The 18383-nt window shown below is 40.4% G+C and overlaps 2 protein-coding genes across 7 annotated transcripts in view; both read left to right on the plus strand.

The window, feature by feature from the left end:
* The window catches only part of ZC3H7A (zinc finger CCCH-type containing 7A), a 28525-nt gene extending 21068 nt beyond the window's left edge, over window positions 1-7457 (plus strand). For 3 of the 4 annotated variants that reach the window (XM_068699925.1, XM_068699926.1, XM_068699927.1), the window contains 7 exons: window positions 864-940; window positions 1483-1616; window positions 1984-2089; window positions 2539-2647; window positions 3562-3695; window positions 4015-4178; window positions 5438-7457. In XM_068699925.1, coding sequence (XP_068556026.1) covers window positions 864-940; window positions 1483-1616; window positions 1984-2089; window positions 2539-2647; window positions 3562-3695; window positions 4015-4178; window positions 5438-5627 — 914 coding nt within the window. In that variant the 3' untranslated portion in view covers window positions 5628-7457. Of the gene's footprint in view, window positions 1-863; window positions 941-1482; window positions 1617-1983; window positions 2090-2538; window positions 2648-3545; window positions 3696-4014; window positions 4179-5437 lie in introns of those variants that run through there. The other variant, XR_011101765.1, reaches the window with a different exon arrangement.
* A 213-nt stretch (window positions 7458-7670) lies between these two features.
* Window positions 7671-18383, plus strand: part of TXNDC11 (thioredoxin domain containing 11) — a 30211-nt gene continuing 19498 nt past the window's right edge. Inside the window, exons 1-5 of one of the 3 annotated variants that reach the window (XM_068699930.1) lie at window positions 7671-7941; window positions 12427-12504; window positions 12796-13012; window positions 13736-13833; window positions 15286-15415. In XM_068699930.1, coding sequence (XP_068556031.1) covers window positions 7796-7941; window positions 12427-12504; window positions 12796-13012; window positions 13736-13833; window positions 15286-15415 — 669 coding nt within the window. In that variant the 5' untranslated portion in view covers window positions 7671-7795. Of the gene's footprint in view, window positions 7942-12365; window positions 12505-12795; window positions 13013-13735; window positions 13834-15285; window positions 15416-18383 lie in introns of those variants that run through there. The other 2 variants (XM_068699928.1, XM_068699929.1) reach the window with 2 other exon arrangements.

An 18383-nucleotide genomic window follows, 5' to 3' on the forward strand; every position in this document is an offset into this window, starting at 1 on the left:
TACGTGTGCAAATAAAACACTAATTTTCTGTTCTTACCTGCTGCAGCTACATAGCCAGGGACAGCAAATATTTAATTCCTGTAATTTCTGTTTTGAAGTAAGGGTTCTCCAAGAAATCCTTAATTTGCCACAGAAGGATGTGTTTTATTTTTGGAAGGATGTTTGTGCTGTCCTGATGGTTCCCCACAGACAATTAAAGCTTAGTCTCTGCACTTTGAACGATGGTCCTCTTCTGAATGTAGGGTATGGAAAGTAAAGGAATGCTATGTCAGGAAATAAGTATTTGACCAACCCTCAAACCAAACACAGATGGCAGTCTGTGTTTGTGTGGAATGATAGCAAATGTTATAGTATGTGAGCATGCTGTGTAGCTGCGATGGGAGCCTTAGCTGAAATAGTTGTAAGAATGGCCTTTCTGAAACAAGACCTAATTAACAAGACTTGTTTAAGATCTCTTTAAAGAAGACAGGGATAATCTAGTTTCTTTCAGCTGGCAATTTGAATAATTTTTTGGTGGTCTCCAATAAAATCCAGGTTTTCTAAATAGATTCTCAGTGGATAAGTACATTATGTTTACATAAATACTCAAAGATGTATCTTAACTTATTTGAGCAATCTGTAATTTAAGAAAAAACACTTCTGTGTTAGCTTTTCAATGTGATCATATATACAGTATTTCTATTTTGGAGGCCCCTGTGAGATTCTTACGAGTTTGTGTGTATACGTGTATATATACATTAAAAAAAAAAAGTATGTAAAACATGTAAAAATAAAAATAAAACATTGTGACTTGAGTATCACTCCAGGTTGGGCATTTCTGCAATTTTAGGATAGTCGTAAGTACTTTTTACTTTCCTTTACAGGCATTTCACATGATGCTATTGTTCAAGAATCAAAGAAATATTGGCAGAACATGGAAGCTAGCACCCATGGATCACAGGTATTTTAATTTTGCCATGAAACTAACTCTGTAGCAACTCTGGTAATTCTTTTTCTGGGTCTGTATAATGTAGTGTATTTCAGAAATCACTTTTAACTCTCCCCGAATGATCTTTCAGTATAGCTTTTCTTGGTGCAATGATGCTTAAAATGCCTGCTTTGCTTCAATGCAATTGCTTTTTTGTTTTTCTTATTCTGTCATAGGTGAAACATGAAACCTAATTGTCATTTCAAAGGCAGCTGCCATAGGGCCATTGATAGTCTTTTGTGTAGGACCTTTATCTATTTAGTTTATACATCGTATTCATATTATCACAACTTCTGTGTACATATAGTTAAATCAGAAATAAGTTAAATAAAAAGGCATTCCTTAAGAAATGTCTAAATATGAAATTTAAAGCTGAACCATTGCAAGGCGTGTAGTGTAATATCTGCTTCAGGACATAGATTGTATACTTTTATTGTAGGGGTAATTCATAATTGTGTGGATTTCTTTGCAGATACAAAATACTTTTATTGTTGTTGTTATTTTTTTGGCTTAAGATCCTTGGGAACCAAATGAAATATGGATCACTTAATTTGAAGATTAAGTTTGTTTGTGGCCAGTGCTGGAGAAATGGTCAAGTTAATGAGCCAGACAGAAACAAAAAATACTGCAGTGCAAAGGCAAGACACCCGTAAGTAAGACAGAACAGTGAAAATTTTGCCTTCTTGTAGCTGTTTAAAGCCTCTCTTGGGAAACTTTGTTACTGCTAAGGAAAGAGGCCATACAAGGAACTCGAAAAGTGTATCGAAGCACAACAGAGTAAATCTCTTTGAAGTATGTTAATAATTTGTAATGAGAAATGCTACAGTGGCAATTTGCTTTTTTAATTAATAAGTTATGGTAGAGTTTCCAGCAAAATTCAGTTAAAGCTTTCCCTGCCTAATTGAGATTTACGAAGAAACATTCGTGGCTTTCCTGGTTCTACTTCTGTCTACACACACTCTGTCTTTTCTTAGTAATACTTTTTTTTTTCATTGCATGCGTCCATTTTTAACTAGGTGGACCAAAGATCGCCGTGTGGTGCTAGTGATGTCTAATGAACGTAAGAAATGGATGACTATTCGTCCTCTTCCAGCAAAGAAACAAGTGCCTCTGCAGTTTGATGTATGTTAACCTAAAACTAACCTTGTTGGTTAAGAAAATGGGGTAACTGGAGAATACCAGTAACTGAGCTTTTTTCATCAGTTTTGCAGAAATTCTCATGGGAGCTGGTGGGGATGTGCTAATAGTGTTTCTGCAGTGCTAAGTCTTAACATCTGAGATCAGTCCTTTTCTGCTACTGAAGCCCTTTCTCATCAGTGGCAGTTAGTCACTACTAAAAAGTGATTTAACTAAATTCTTACTCATGTTACTTGCTTCAAACAGTTTACTCTTTCTGACAACAGTAATAGTGGTTGTTTGTTTTTTTTAATAGAATAAACACAGTTTTACATTTCAGGTGATATAAATGTCAGCTGGGGGGATAACACTAGCCAAGACTTAAAAAGCATTTTCTGGTATCATTCATTTACTCTTTATATTCATAAGGAGTTTTTTTTTAATTCATGTTCCAGTTGTGCAATCATATTGCTTCAGGCAAGAAATGTCAGTATGATGGAAACTGCTCATTTGCTCACAGTCCCGAGGAAAGAGAGATGTGGACCTATATGAAGGAGAACAGCAGTAAGTTTTTTTTGTTTGTTTGTTTGTTTTTTTAAAGTAGGCATTTAAAGGCATGCTCTAACTCTTTTCATTCTTTTTCCTCAATAAGTTTTTAATCCACTTTAGTCTTTTGTAGTAAGCCTTGCAGGAGCTTCTTTTTTAATTTGAATATACCCAGGCTGGATATTCAAAAACAAATAAAATGAATGATATTATCTATTCATGGCCCACAGTGTATTTTAGCAATACAGTAGTTTGTATCTTATTTTTTAAGGTGTTAGAAGCAGCATATTGATCTGTGTATTAGTAATGTTGTTTAGTACTTACGCTCCATATTGCTATGTGAACACACAAGGATTCTGTGGCTAGCATATGGTGGCAAGCTATTTGTGGAAGCATTCCCTGTTGTCCCCTTGGCCCTCCTTCTTGCCCTTGGGTGTTTACTGGGAATGACTGTGCATGTTCAGTTGTTGATTTGTTATCCCATTAGAGAGTTGCAGGGCAGGATTAATCAAAAACGATAAGTAAGCCATGACATAAATGATATTGTTATTGTCTGAAAGTAAGCAAACTAAATCCAACCAAAGTTGTAGCATACTTTGTATTAGCATTTAGAAATACAGATATTGATATACCGTGACATAGTTGTTATCTGGTGGCATAGTTGTTATCTTTACTCTGGGTGTCTGTTCAGAAATGAGTAACATCTTCCTTTCCCCTAGATAGGCAGAAATGGGTCTTGGTAAGTAGCCAGAGATTCATATTGCTCTTGGCTCTTATCTCTAAGCTCTGTAACTGTCTATACTGTGTCCTTCCTTTTTTCTTCTTACCATAGATGGGAACTGAAGTAAGCTTGCAAACTCAGTTATTTATCTAGTATTCTCAAAATCCTGCCTTAATTGCTAATTACTTATTTTAGCTTCTGCTCTCATTAGTTCAAGACTTGGAGCAGTTGTATGACATATGGCTAAAAAGTCAAAAACAAGAAAAAGGAGATGATACAGCTGCTCAGGCAAATAAAGAAAATGGGAAGCAAATTCACATGCCGACTGACTATGCCGAAGTTACAGTAAGTAATCATAGACGTAATTCTAAATTCAAGTGCCTGTTCCCTTCCCTCTGGTCAGTAACACACTGTTCCTACTTTCTTGGTGCTTCTTTAGATGATACTGGCTACACTAAATGAAAACTTTAAGACTGTAGAGCAGTATTCTGAATCCTATAAAAACAGTGAAGTTCATAAACTAAAGGTGATTGTTTAAGTAGGAGTATCTGATGAGCTAAACAATAGGCCAACATAAAGAAAACATTTAAAATGTATTAAGAACAGTTCTGTGCTTATTGTATTCTCAATGTTTTGTTTTTCTTATAAATTTCTTATAAAACAGGTGGATTTTCACTGTTGGATGTGTGGGAAGAACTGTAATAGTGAGAAACAATGGCAGGGTCACATTTCTTCTGAGAAGCATAAAGAAAAGGTTTTCCACACTGAGGATGATCAAAACTGCTGGCAGTATCGCTTTCCAACTGGATATTTTAGCATTTGTGATAGGTAGGTGTTTTTTTAAGACGTCAAAAATGCTGAAGAGTGACAGTTCATAGTGTAAATAATCAGTGCAGTTACTAGTTTTAACATGAGATGGTCTAGTATTTCTTGCTTTGTAAATATCTTTCAACAAGAAAGTAAGTAATGGACAGTATTTTAGCATGCACTGTTACAACTCAGGGAGTGACAAGCTTCCTAATCATGGAACCAAATGAATTGCTTGTGTGGCCTTAATAAAAGGTCACAAGTTAATTGCAGCTGGGCAAAACTTTGTCAAAAAATACTGTTGTTATTACAAGTTTATTTAGGGATCTGCCTTTCATTACCCATGGAACACAAGAACAGTACCTAGCTGGATACTGTTATTGGAGCTTTAAGGCAAGTAGAAATTTTGTTGGCACATACCTGTTGTTTTGTTTTGTTTGTTTTTTTTCCTGCATTCAGTTGTACATCTTGATGCTCCCTTTGCTCCTCTTAAATGCAGCCTGTTTTACCTGACTGCAGTAGATTTTGGTAAGCCAGTTGGCAGTTCTTTCCAGTGTTGGAATCTTCTTGGAAGGCTAAAACCTTGGGAATCTGCATTTTTGGATTTAAAAGTTCACTGTGCTGTTCCAGAGACCTTTGTTATTCAATATCAAGTTAAAGATTTTGAGTGTTTTAGAGATTTAGAGAAATTACATAGCATATAAAGCAAGTTTTTTTTGTCTGGGTGGTCTTTGCATGGAAGTTTACAAGCCCCCTTTACTAAACTTTTAGTAACATCCGGAATGTATGTGATGCTTTGTATGCTAATGGACCTCAGCTGTGTAGTATAAAGTGAATGTAAACTGGTATGCTTACCACTTAATGGAAAAATACTAGAATAAAATGAGTTCTTAAGTCATGCTGAGTACTTCAAAACCAAACTTACTTAGCAAAGGGAAAATATTTTTTAACATAAATAGTTTTTGAACAAAAGTATATCTTAATGGATTAAATGTTAAGATATTAATTTAACTGATAATTTGACCTTACCAAATTAAAGATGTGTCAATCATTAAATGACTCGGTAAAGTAGGAGCATGAAGAGCAGAAAGAAAAGGGTCAGTTCTTCTCTGCAAATACTTTACAGCTACTGTCTTGCTTAAAAGGTAAAATACTCTTCTAGTTAGGTTTGTATCCTTAAGGTTTTAGTGTATCTGAGAAACATGACTGGGAAAAATACCTAGATAAAATAGTTGTCATGATAACGTGATAAAAGCGCTATTTGAAATGTGTCTTAACAGATACATGGCTGGTACTTGCACTGAAGGAAACAACTGTAAATTTGCCCATGGAAATGCTGAACTCCATGAATGGGAGGAAAGAAGACAAGTTTTAAGAATGAAGCTCAGCAAAGCAAGAAAAGACCACTTGATTGCTCCCAGTGATAATGACTTTGGAAAATATAGTTTTTTGTTTAAAGATTTAAACTAATACTGAGATGACATATACATGTTACCAGCTGGAAGCATAAACCAGAGAATTTGATAGTAATCAAAAGCATGTGACAGAAAAGCTGCAGGTTTTCTGCTTTTATTGGCATATATTCCTCCTGAACAGCAAAAATATAGTAGATTTAGGGGGATTGAGTGGACCTGTCTATGCTCCCATGAAACAGAGTGGTGATTAAAAAAAAATCTGAAGTATTATGTGCTTACTCACCTCCTGTTGGACAGAAAGATAGGGAATAGAAGGGGGGAAGAGAGGTTATAATGTCTAGGAAGCCCCCCTAGTATCAGTCCTTCAGTTGAAAAACTTTAAGGCATCAAGGTATTACAAAACCGAGTGTTATAGGTTAAGAAGAAAATGATGAATGAAAATTCTTCAGATCTGTTAATGGAGAGGATTTGTTTAAAACAAAGTTTGCTACTTATCTATATGTAGGTTGCTAAAAAGGATTTTCGTATTAAAGATTTTAAACAAAATAACCATTTAACTACAATATATGTTGAATGGGTATTTTTTTCTCTATTTGTATGTTTCGATATCATTTACTGAAAAAGGATCTTGAGAGGAAAAACATATTAATTTTTGAAAATGAAGTAGTTAAAATTCTGTTTCTTGGTCTTTGCTGTTTAAATGATGATTTTGAAAGATTACACTAGTATGTCAGTATTGTGTATTATTGTATGAACTAATGTTGCCTGTAATAAAGAGAACTTTACACAAAGCTGTTTTCTGCATGTAGCCTCTCAGGCAAATCATTGTTTGTTTTTACAAAACCTCAATCCTATTAGCAAAAGCTTGAGCACCTATAGCTAAAATTTAGAAGGTTGGTATCTGTATCACCGGCTCCTTGTTTGCAGTTTTCTTTATTGGCATCAACTCTTTGGACTCATCACATTATTAAAATAACAAAAACTGCCAACTTACTTGCAAAATTAGATGAGTGTTTTGGAGCTACATGGTGCTGGGACATGTTTTCAGGCTTTTGACTTCAGCATGATCAACACCTCAGCTCTAATGTGTGTGGTGCTCAAGATTCCCTTTCCCGCAGACCACAGGCAATGGAAGCCATCCATGGGCTGAGATCAGTTCTGACAAATGAGCCTTTGGGCTTTATGGGCACTGGAATTCCTATTTGTTTCATTTTGGCTTCTCTACAGATCATACTTCCAGCTTCAATTTTGTGTTAATTCAGTTTTTGTTTGTTCTTAAATGAAGCTTCTTTCAGTCAGTCATTCAAAATAGCTGAAGTGAAGTTTCTCCTCCCTTTTGTTCCCCATGCCTTACCTCTCCCTCCTCTCAAGAGTATTTTTATTCCCCTCTCTTGGCTCACGTATCTAATTAGAAGAGCTTTAAGAATGACTTCAATAGTTTGAATGTTGGCAATATACTGTGTATGTAAAAAGTGTTGAACCAAAGTTCAGTGAGACCCATGCAAGTGACAAGCCTGGATGTTGTTTCCCTTTCACTTTATGAACTAAAAGCACAGTGAATAATATTAAACCAACACCCTCAGCATGGGCGAACTTGTATAGTAACTGTTCCTCACAGACTCGGCTGGGGTGCATTTGAATACAACGTACAGTATGCATACTAAATTAGCTTGGTGCTTGAAATACCACCTGTTGTGATGCTAATTTTTTACATTGTTTGTAATAAACTGAGCTTGAAATAGAGTACTATGACACTTATTTCTGTGACAAAACCTCATTGTATCGTTGCTTTCTCAATTTTATGCTTTCCTTGTTTAATGTAAGTGCTCTGTAAATTATTGGAAGTAATCCTAGACAAAACTAAACATGAAAGCCTTGTTCTATATAGATGGTGTGAGAGCTTTAATTAATCCATGGGAGAAGAGTGTGTGTGTGGGGGGGGGGGAACAGCTTCCAGGGGGGCGTGCGCTCCTGTCAGGGACGGAGGGACCCCCCCATAGGAGGAGGACGAGGAGGGGGAATCCCCTGCGCAGGCGGAGTTCCCTGAGGGCGAGGAGGAGGAAAGGCGCAGCCTCCCCGCCCCTCCCGGCCGCCTGTGCGCCTGCTCGGGGCGGCGCGACGTGGCGGCGGCGGGTTCGCCGGCAGCCGGGCGGGCGGCGGGGAGCTCCCGGGGCCCGGTGTCCTGCAGGCCGGCCCCGCCCCGCCCCGCCCCGCCCGGGGGTGATGTCGTTATGTGGCGGCCCCGGCCCTGCGGCTGCCTCCAGCCCGCGGCCCCGCGCCGCCCGCATGGCGCGGCGGCCCGAGCTGCTGTGCGGTGCTGCCATCGCACTGGGCTGCGCCTTCCTCGTCGCCCTCAAAGTCACCTGCAGGTAATGGCGGGCCGGTGTTGGTAGCCCCGGCCCGGGGCTCCCCCCCTTGGTGGTCGGGCGCTGGGCCTGCTGCCGGACGGGGCTTCTTCGTGGCAACCAGCCTGACCCCAAGGGCTCCGGCCCCTGCCGCACCGGGGAGGGGTGGGGGAAGGGCTCGGTCCCGTGGTGCCACAGCTGGGCCACGCAATTCTGGGCCCTAAATCGGGATCCGGGTGCCGTGTATGGGATTTTAGGGCACGGTGACTCCTGGCTGCGTGATGTGCTTGGTTAAGGGCGTTGCTTTGGGGTCCGGATTTGGGTACGGGAAGGTGGCACGGGGCTGGCTGCCTCCCTGCTGTGCGGAGGCCGACGTGTGTTGGCTGAGGGGCCTTGCCCGCAGGGAACGTGGCCGAGAAGCGCCGAGGCCTGTGCTCGGTGCTCCTTCCATGGACAAGGAGCAGGATGGACCTTTAGGCTTTGGTCAGTGTCGTGCCTCCAACGGCCGCTGAACCACAGTCATTGGATGCTCAATCATCTCCCTGTTCAACTGTCCATTACTATAACATACATAATACGTTTTTATTATTTTTTCTCCTGTGCTCGACACTTACTGTGATGCTTTTGTTCTCTTCCTGTGCCCCTTTCTTCAAAAACGTGCATGTCCCTTTCATTTCATTCCTAGCTGTATAGGAAAGCTGACAAGTTGCTCCTGGAATGAGCTTCTCACTGCTCTATACTCTCCACAGAAAATTTGGTTACAGTGTTTTGGCTTTTCATAGTATAGTCAGACAGAAAAGCTAATACTGGGAAAGTGTTCTGCATTGTGTTGCTGCCAGAAACAGAAAATTCAAGTGTACAAATTCCATGTGCGATTTAGAGGATGGTTAATTGTACACGTTAACTATGACTTAATGCTTAATTTCTCAATTCACATCAGTTCAGTTTGTAATCAAGTCTCAGCACCCAAGTACAGTTAAATGTTGTAAGTGGCAGGAACTTCTACAACCCATGAATAAAGTGTATGGAAGGGAAAATTCCCTTACTACAAGGGAATCCGCTAGTGGGGACCAAGGTATTGCAGGTTTGTAGACACTCAAGGAACAGCCAGCTGCTGCCTGAGCTAACATGTAATTGTGAAAAGTCTGCGGTGTAGAGCCTGAACTATTTCTGGTACCATGCAAATGTCTTTTGAGGCAGCCTTATGACTTGGCAGACGAGGGGCCTGATCAAAAACATGCTTGCATGTGCTTTCTGTTCTTATCAGGTTGTTCTGTTGAAATGAGGCTTAGTTTGTATGTAAAAACTATGTGAAGGTCCTGTGCTATACATCAGAGGGAGGCACTGTTGAGCAAATCAGAGTAAGAAGCTGGTGGCTCTTCGTTTGTTGTGTGGTGCTTTTTTTCACAGAATCATCTAGGTTGGAAGAGACCTCCAAGATCATCGAGTCCAACCTCTGACCTAACACTAACAAGTCCTCCACTAAACAATATCATTAAGCTCTATGTCTAAGCATCTTTTAAAGACCTCCAGGGACGGTGACTTAAACACTTCCCTGGGCAGCCTGTTCCAATGCCTAACAACCCTTTCGGTAAAGAAGTTCTTCCTAATATCCAACCTAAACCTCCCCTGGCACAACTTTAGCCCATTCCCGCTCATCCTGTTGCCAGGCACGTGGGAGAATAGACCAACCCCCACCTCACTACAGCCTCCTTTAAGGTACCTGTAGAGAGCAATAAGGTCGCCCCTGAGCCTCCTCTTCTCCTCCAGACTGAACAATCCCAGCTCCCTCAGCTGCTCCTCGTAAGACTTGTTCTCCAGACCCCTCACCAGCTTTGTTGCCCTTCTCTGGACTCACTTGAGCACCTCCATGTCCTTCTTGTAGCAAGGGGCCCAAAACTGAACACAGTACTTGAGGTGCGGCCTCACCAGAGCCGAGTACAGGGGGGCAATCACTTCCCTAGCCCTGCTGGCCACACTGCTTCTTATACAAGCCAGGATGCTGTTGGCCACCTGAGCACGCTGCTGGCTCATACTCAGCCGACTATCAACCAATACTCTCAGGTCCTTCTCTGCCAGGCAGCTTTCCAACCACTCATCTCCCAACCTGTAGCTCTGCTTGGGGTTGTTGTGCCCCAGGTGCAGGACCAGGCACTTGGCCTTGTTGAACTTCATACACTTGGCCCCAGCCCATCGGTGCAGCCTATCCAGATCCTCCTGCAGAGCCTTCCTACCCTCGAGCAGATCAACACACGCACCTAGCTTGGTGTCATCTGCGAATTTACTGAGGCTGCACTTGATCCCCTCATCCAGATCATCAATAAAGATATTAAAGAAGACTGGCCCCAGCACCAAGCCCTGGGGGATGCCACTAGTGACCGGCCTCCAACTGACTTTGACTCCATTCACCACGACTCTTTGGGCCCAGCTATCCAGCTAGTTTTTAACCCAACAAAGCGTACGCCAGTCCAAGCCACAAGCAGCCAGTTTCTTGAGGAGAATGCTGTGGGAAATGGTATCAAAAGCCTTACTGAAGTCAAGGTAGACCACATCCACAGCCTTTCCCTCATCCACCCAGCGGGTCACCTTGTCATAGAAGGAGATTAGGTTCGTCAAGCAGGACCTGCCTTTGGTAAACCCATGCTGAGTGGGCCTGATTGCCTGGTTGCCCTGTAAGTGCCGCGTGATGACACTCAAGATAATCTGCTCCATGAGCTTCCCTGGCACTGAGATCAAACTGACAGGCCTGTAGTTCCCCAGGTCTACCCTCCGGCCCTCTGTCCCTTCTTGTAGATGGGCGTCAAGTTTGCTAGCTGCCAGTTGGCTGGGACCTCCCCTGGTAGGTAGGACTGATGATAAATTCATAATTACTAGTTTTTTTGTTTGTTTGTTTGTTTGTTTGTTTGTTGGTTTTTTTTTTCCCTATTTGAGGAACATGTAGTTCCTGAATCATTTGTGCTATGGTATATCTTCTGTTGACCTATTTTACATATTTTCTTTAGAGCCAATTTCCTATGTCATTTTTAAGGCTTATGCTGTCATACCCTGTGTCCATCTGTCTGCCCATTCACCATAACTCTTGAACTGATTGTCCACTTCCAGTTTAATCCAGTAGAGGAAGCAGAGGTTTTTAAGCAGTATAATGAAAGTGGACAACCTGAATATGTGTAAGAGGAGAAATTCTCATTTAATGTCTCCTAAGAAGCAGGTGTCAGTGTGAGGTTAATGCTTATGGGCTGCGTTTGGCTTTCAGTGCCTACTCAGCACGTGGCCGGTGAGTTGAGGTAGTGCTTCTGTACAGGGAAGAAGTGAGTGGTTTGGCTAAAAGTGGGGGTGAAGGAATGGGAGGGAAACAGGAACTGATTTGAGGGGACCTAAGAAACCAAGGGCTGGGGAAGAAGGGTTAGTGAGGGGCGAGACAAGAAGGACCCAAAATAGAAGTCCATGGGACAAATAAGATTTTTGGCCATCTGCATGAAAACAAATTGGTTTGTGAGTAGTGGAATTAATGAATTGTGTACCTGAGGAACCAGTTTGTATTTTAAAAACTCTGGATTTGATATGAGAAATGCCTCTTATGTTTGAATTATGAACTTCCGTAACTTACAGAAACTTTTAAGTCTTGAGCTTTAATTATGTACTAAATAACCTGGAAATGAGAGGAGCTGTTGGTTTTGTGGATCTGTTTTATTAAAACACAGGCACCAACCAGGAGGATCGTAAGATTTGAAAATGTAGCAGTGTTACTAAGAGGTTGCTTAAAGTATGAATTTAACAGTGGTCAGGGCTCAATAATTTATTGGTTACTAACATTCTAACCTGAAAAGAATCAAAAGAGGTAAAAATAAAAATATTTTTATGTTTAGCTTTTTGTTGTGATACAAGGCAGAGAAATGCATAATCTTTCCTAAAACTTCCTGTTGAGGAAAAACTATGGCAAAACTGATCAGTACAGTGATGTGGTCCAGAGTTTAATCTAATTTGCTGTAGTGTAAATATAGCTAGTTCAAGAGAACTAAGAAAATAACAGAAAGAATACAATCATACGCTTGTGTTTAAGGCAGTTTATACCACTACACACTTCTGAACACGTTGGAAGTACTGAATTTTGGAATTGTTGATTCTAGATTTGATAGAAAGCAGTTTCCTGAGCACTTAGTTTATGCTCTTGGTATTGTTGGTCAAACTTGTTTCTCTTAAGAAACTTGTTCTATCTAAACCTTACATTGTATAGTCTTTAAACACTTACTTGTAAGTTCTTTTTGCTGTAGATGAAACATGTCCTGAACAGAGTTCGTGATCCCTGCTCTAATCACTGACATCAGTGAAGTAAACCAATACGCATTTATATAATGCTAAAAGTCATTAGTAAAAACAAATATTTTTTCATAATACAGTACAAAAGAAGCTTCAAAGTACAAAAGAATACTTCAAAGCATAAGCATAGTAATAGTCTCTGTTCATACAAACATCACAAATCTTTATGACCAGTGTCTCTTCTCTTATCAGGGTGCTGTTGTTACCTAAAGTACAAGTGTTAAAAGAGGATGAGGCCAGGGAAGAAATCCAAAGAAATCACTCTTCCTGGTAATTTTATGATCTGCAGCAACCAGCAATAAGAGTGTGAGCTAACACAGCCATAAACTGAGTGCATGTTATGACAGTGTTACTTTCTGAAGCTTGTTAATAAGGGTAATCATTAGATTTTACGGTATTTCTTGAAACTAACTCAGATAATTGAAGTTGTAGTCATTTTGCATCAATTCTTAAAGTTTTGTCATTGCATGACATTCACTAATGTGAATGAGGGCTTTGGGCACACTTTTTTAAACTCCTATTTTACAGTCTCAATAAGCTCTCTTAACTTCCTTCCCACAGCCGAGCAAAAGACGTAACAATGCCAGCAAAGCTTCCCATGAATTTCTTCTCCACGAGATCTCCAGTCATTGATCTTTTCCGGGGACAGTTAGACTATGCAGATCACCTTCGTCAGGATTCGGAAATTGCATTGTATTTCTTCTATGCACCGTGGTGTGGGCAGTCTGTTGCAGCAAGAGAAGAAATAGAACGTGTGGCCAGCAGGTTGTCAGACCAGGTAACTCTAGAGAAGATGCGAATCTTAAATGTGACCTGATAGCCTCTGTTTAGAGATTAAAGAGCTGATTTCTGTCAACCCATGGGCACCAGTAAGACCTGAATGTCTGTGTCTTTGAGTAACTAAGCTAGTCATCTTTACATATCTAGTGTTAGAATAAATGGAGAAAACCTGTGTTATTTCTGCTCCTGGATGGAGAGCCCTGCAAGCTTCTTCTTAGAAGTATTTCTGGATTTATTTGTGTGTCTTCAGACACAAACAACAGGGAGTTTGCCTCCAGTTCCACTATCACTGGAGACAACAGTAATCATAAAAGGCCTTGCAGCCCTTGCATTGCTGTCTGTCGGTTGATTACCTCTGAACACAGATACGGTTGTCCGAAACCTCCACTTGTTGAGCTGCTTTATGCAGAATAAGTTATCAATATGGGTTATGACAAAGTTAGTAGATTTGGAGGATTTCGGTTAGGAAGCTTAAAAACTAGAAGTAAAAGTGACCATGACAGATTGCTATTACAAAGAAGTGACCAACAAAAGCAGGAAACAAAAGAAAAAAAAAAAAAAAAAAAAAAAAAACTTGGATGATAGAATTAAGAGGAACAGATATGGAATACTGCCTTGAAAAGTCATTTAAAAATAGCAGATGGAACAGATTGGAAAAAAACATGCTAGATAAAGAAAGTCACTGTACTTTGCTAGCTGTGAATTTTTATCTGCTTTGCAGGTGCTTTTTGTGGCCATTAATTGCTGGTGGAACCAGGGGAAATGTAGGAAGCAGAAGCATTTCTTTTATTTTCCTGTGATACACTTATACCACCGGAGGTAAGAGTTTCTTCGCAAAACAGTTTTTTTTTATAAAATGTTGCATTTTCAAGGTGCTGCATCTACAGTTATAATAAACAGATGAAGAGGAGGAGATTCTGGGTGAAGCTCGTTATACATGCTACTTAGGTGTTGAGAAGGGCTGTAAATGTCAGTTAAATGACATGCTGCTCAGTTCATTGTTCAGGAAAATTTGTAGTGCACACACATCTACTGGATATTCTCTCTCCAAAAAATTCAGATTTATATTTTTATTTTAGATTTCTGCCTGCTCTGTAGGTGGATTATATTAACTGGTCCCAATGTTTAGCAGCAGCCAAGTATGTATTTAAGGGCTGTTGAAGGTAGTGGAATGTAGGTGCATGTTTAAATGGAACTGTATACTGAAGGTGTTCTTCTAAATTTGAATTTCACACTCATTTTTTAATTCTCTAAATGTTGAGATACCATCATATAGTATTCTATATAATCTCGTTTTTATTTTTCTAGCATTTGTATGTCTTTTTGTGTGTGTGTGTGTGGAGCATAAAACACTTTTCTAATGCTAGGTACAATAGAGTTGGATGCTGTGTAGTTTCTCACGTTTTTGCTTGTGCACCTGAGTCTTGCATTGCAGCTCTCTTCCATTACAGAGGCTGATTTTGTTTGGTTTGAGGATTTATAAATTGAGGAGAAGCAATCCTTATCTTTGTCAGCTGGACTTTGAATCACATTAAATCACATTAAATTGTTCAATGGGAATAGACTAATTCCTCGTGCTTTTATGTTTGATTTCTTTTTAGTTTGTGATGCTTTGTCCAACCTAATGATAGCAACTCAGATGCAGGCTTTCAAGGTGATGGAGGAGCACTGGAGGCCATACTCCCAAGGCCCCCATGTTTTAGGACCACCTGATGTGGTGTGGGCTGGTCATGGGTGGCTGGGAGGAAGCTGTAGACTTGCTCAGTCTGTCTGTCAGCAGTGTGACTGGATTTGTCCATGCCTTACTGAGGTATACTTGTAAATGTCTCTGTAAAGAGATCTTTCACCTTTTCAGGTTGATACTGTTTGAACTAGTCTAAAGATGTAAAAATTAAAGTGAAAATAGTAGCATTTTTTCAGATCTGTATTTTTAAGTCACATGTATTTACTTGGACAAAGCAGAAAGTCATTCCTGGCTTTTACCAGCTTCTGCAATGGGACTCAGAAGTGGTCCTCATCCCTTTGTCCTCACCAACACATCATGCCTACCCGTAGTCACTGCAATTTCAGTTTAGGAGTGTAAGCTGTAGAACAGTAACAGTGTTGTGTAACACAGCTCCTCTATCAGTTACAGAAGCCACTGATAATTGGGGGCAGTTCCCAAGAGGCTGAGCATGCTGTTTGTATAACTCTTCTCTCTGCCACCCCCAGCAGGGACTCTTTCTATTGTTAATTTAAGTCTTAATGCTTTATTATTTTTTTTGGTACTAGTTTTGGACCAATTGAGTACAAAGGCCCTATGAGTGCTGTTTATATTGAAAAGTTTGTTCGCCGGGTGATGACACCACTACTCTACATCTCGTCTCGATCAAAATTACTAGATTTCCTCTCAAATTATGAGGTACTTGTCTCTCTTCTCTAGCTTTACTGCAGTGGTTCAGAAAGGATTTGACTTGTTTTACGATTAAATTTTATCTGCTACAAAGTACTAGTTTCTTTCCAGAATCTTGAAATCAGTGCCATGTAAATTTTGTTGAAATCATAAATACATGAAATGACAAATTCATAATGCTAGTTCCCTGTGTAGTGCTTACCATAATTCAGTGATGCTGTTAATTTGCAGGGCTTTATTACACAGAGGCAAAAATCATAATTGTTACCTCATAAGAAAAAAAATAAATAAACACATGAATAAGACAAATGGGAGAAATATTTTCCCAAAAAATCTTGCAGTCTGTTGGAAAAACGTGAGAAATATGTAATAATTGTTTTATTTTTTAAAGGAGCATTAAACCTTTCTAATAAGATAAGTCTGTAAAGTAAAGACAAATGTGAAAGCAGTTAAAATAATGGCTTCTAACCTCTTTGTAAGCTCTTACTTCATGATCTCAGTCCACTGGTGCCCTGTGTTTAATTAATTTTCATTTTTTTGTGTTCAGAGGTGTCACAATGGGTAGCAGTACTAGTGGGTTAATAACTTCCAAATGGACAAAACGCACTTAGATGAGAGTCATTGGTAATCCCTTTGTAACTGTTCATTCCTGTAGTGCACAGTGGGAAATATTATAATGTTACTAAACTCCCAGCTACTGGGGCAGAATGGAAGAACTACACGACCAAGTGATTCTGTAGTAGTGGCCAGTACACTGGCCTTTCCAGTGTTTCAGAATGAAGCCCAGTTCCTCTTTGAGTTATCACCTGTTCTGCCGCAGGATGGAGTGCAATGTGTGCTGTTAGGTGAGGGCTGCCATGGCAAAAGGGGGTACATGCTTGCAGTTACCATGGGTTGGTGCTGTGCTCTTTATTGTTTAGTTCATCCGGCTAGAACTACTCATGGGTTTCATTTGCCAGTGTTTCAGCAGGGACTTGGAGTCAAGAGTAGCAAGTTCTGTCTCTGCATCTGCTGCCGATACTTTCTGTGATTGCAAACAGTTCTGTTGTCCTTCCTGTGCTTCAGTTTGCCAGTCTAAAGCTTCGTTACTGGTTTTCTACCTCCTTTGAAAAACAGCCGTGCTTGGGTTTTGGGAACTAGGGCTGTGTTCTCTGAATTATTCTTGGTAGTCTGCAAAGGGCAGCTAATAAGCATAGTGCTGGTAAGCTGAAATTTACTTTATAGTAGGATGTGCACTTCCAGTGGAAAAGACTAAAATATAAGAAATCTATGGTGGGAAACCTTTTTTTTTCTTTTTTTTTTTTTTTTTGAAATACTGCTTAACAATTGAATGTCTATTTGTATTTACAGGCTATGCTCAAACTTCCTTGCTTCCTGTGCTTTAATTCTATGGCTCCAAGTTCCCAGTCTCTACGTTCAGTATTTATTTGTTCTTTTTCCTTGAAAGAGCTATGAGTTTTCTGAGCTGTTGTGATGCCCTGCCTGTATTCATTTCAGGCTGAGGTTATTCCCCAGCTGGTGGCACTAGGTACCCAGTGTCTTGCCTCTCTAAAGTTAAGCCAAAGGGGATACTGCACAGGGTGCCTGCTGTGTTTGTAAGATCTGTACAGGGAACAAGTGTGGTGGTTTTACTGTGCTGGGCAGTTGAACTCCACCACAACCGCTCTCTCACTCCTCTCCTTAGAAAAGGAGGGGAAGAAGTAAAGGAAAGAACAACTCACAGATTAAGATAATGATAATTTAATTAAAAGGGAAAAATAATTATTAAGGAAAGATTATTATTAATTAAACAATTTAAGTAAAGGGAAAAAAGGGAAAGGGGAAAATTGAGAAGGAAGGGGAAAAGGGAGAAGGAAGGGAAAAAAACAAAACAAAACAAGTAAAGGCTGTGTGGAAGTGCAGAGGAAAGAAATTACTCTCTACTTCCCGCAAATGAGTGATGCTTGACCATGTCCTTGAAGCAGGGCCTCAACAAATATAGCCGGTGTTGCAATGAGAGCCCACCCCTCCCTTCTTCTTCCTTTTTCCACCTTTTATTGCTGAGTGTGACATCATATGGTATGGAATATCCCTTTGGTTGGTCAGCTGCCCTGGTGATGTTCCTTTTTCACTTTTTTGCCCACCCTCTAGGAGGATTAGAGTCCTGATGCTGTGCCAGCACTGCTCAGCAGCAGACACAACACTGGTGTTATACCACTGCTGTTCTAGCTATACAGGTGCAGAGCACAGCACTGTATGGGCTGCTGCTTTGAATTTGATATTTTATATATAAAAAGGGTTAGTTTTCAGCAGAAGGGAAAGGACGGAGGACTAAAGTAGATCTTTGGGACATTCTGATCAGTCTCTGCTGCTTGATCTTTTCTTTGTTATTTCTTTGTTGAAAAGCTAATTAATTTGGAGTTCACAATAGTTTCTGAAAGATTTGTCATTAGTATCTAATCTTCAATTGTGTGTTCTGCTAGAAAATAGATTCTGCAGACTTAGGTTAGGGATATTTACTTTTCACTTGAAAACTTCTGTCAATAATAGAAAGGGCTGGGTTGGAAGGGGACTTAAAACCCACCCAGTTCTCCCCCTCTGCCATGGGCAGGGATACCTCCCACTACATCAGGGTGCCCAGGGCCCCATCCAGCCTGGCCTTGAACACCTCTAGGGATGGGGCGCCCACAACTTCTCTGGGCAGCCTGGGTCAGGGCCTCACCACCCTCTGAATGAAGAATTTCTTCCTACCATCTGATTTAACTCTCCTCTCTTTTAGTTTAAAACTATTCCTCCTTGTCCTGTCATTATCTGACCGAGCAATAAGTTGCTCTCCCTCTTTTTTCATAAGCCCCCTTTAGGTATCGAAAAGTTGCAATGAGGTCACCCAGGGTTCTTCTCTTCAGGCTGAACATCCACAGCTCCATCAGCCTCTCTTGGCAGGAGAGGTGCTCCAGCCCTTTGATCATCTTTGTTGCCCTCCTCTGAACCTGCTCTA

Source organism: Anas acuta, chromosome 15 (genome assembly GCF_963932015.1).
Source record: "Anas acuta chromosome 15, bAnaAcu1.1, whole genome shotgun sequence".
NCBI lineage: Eukaryota > Metazoa > Chordata > Aves > Anseriformes > Anatidae > Anas > Anas acuta.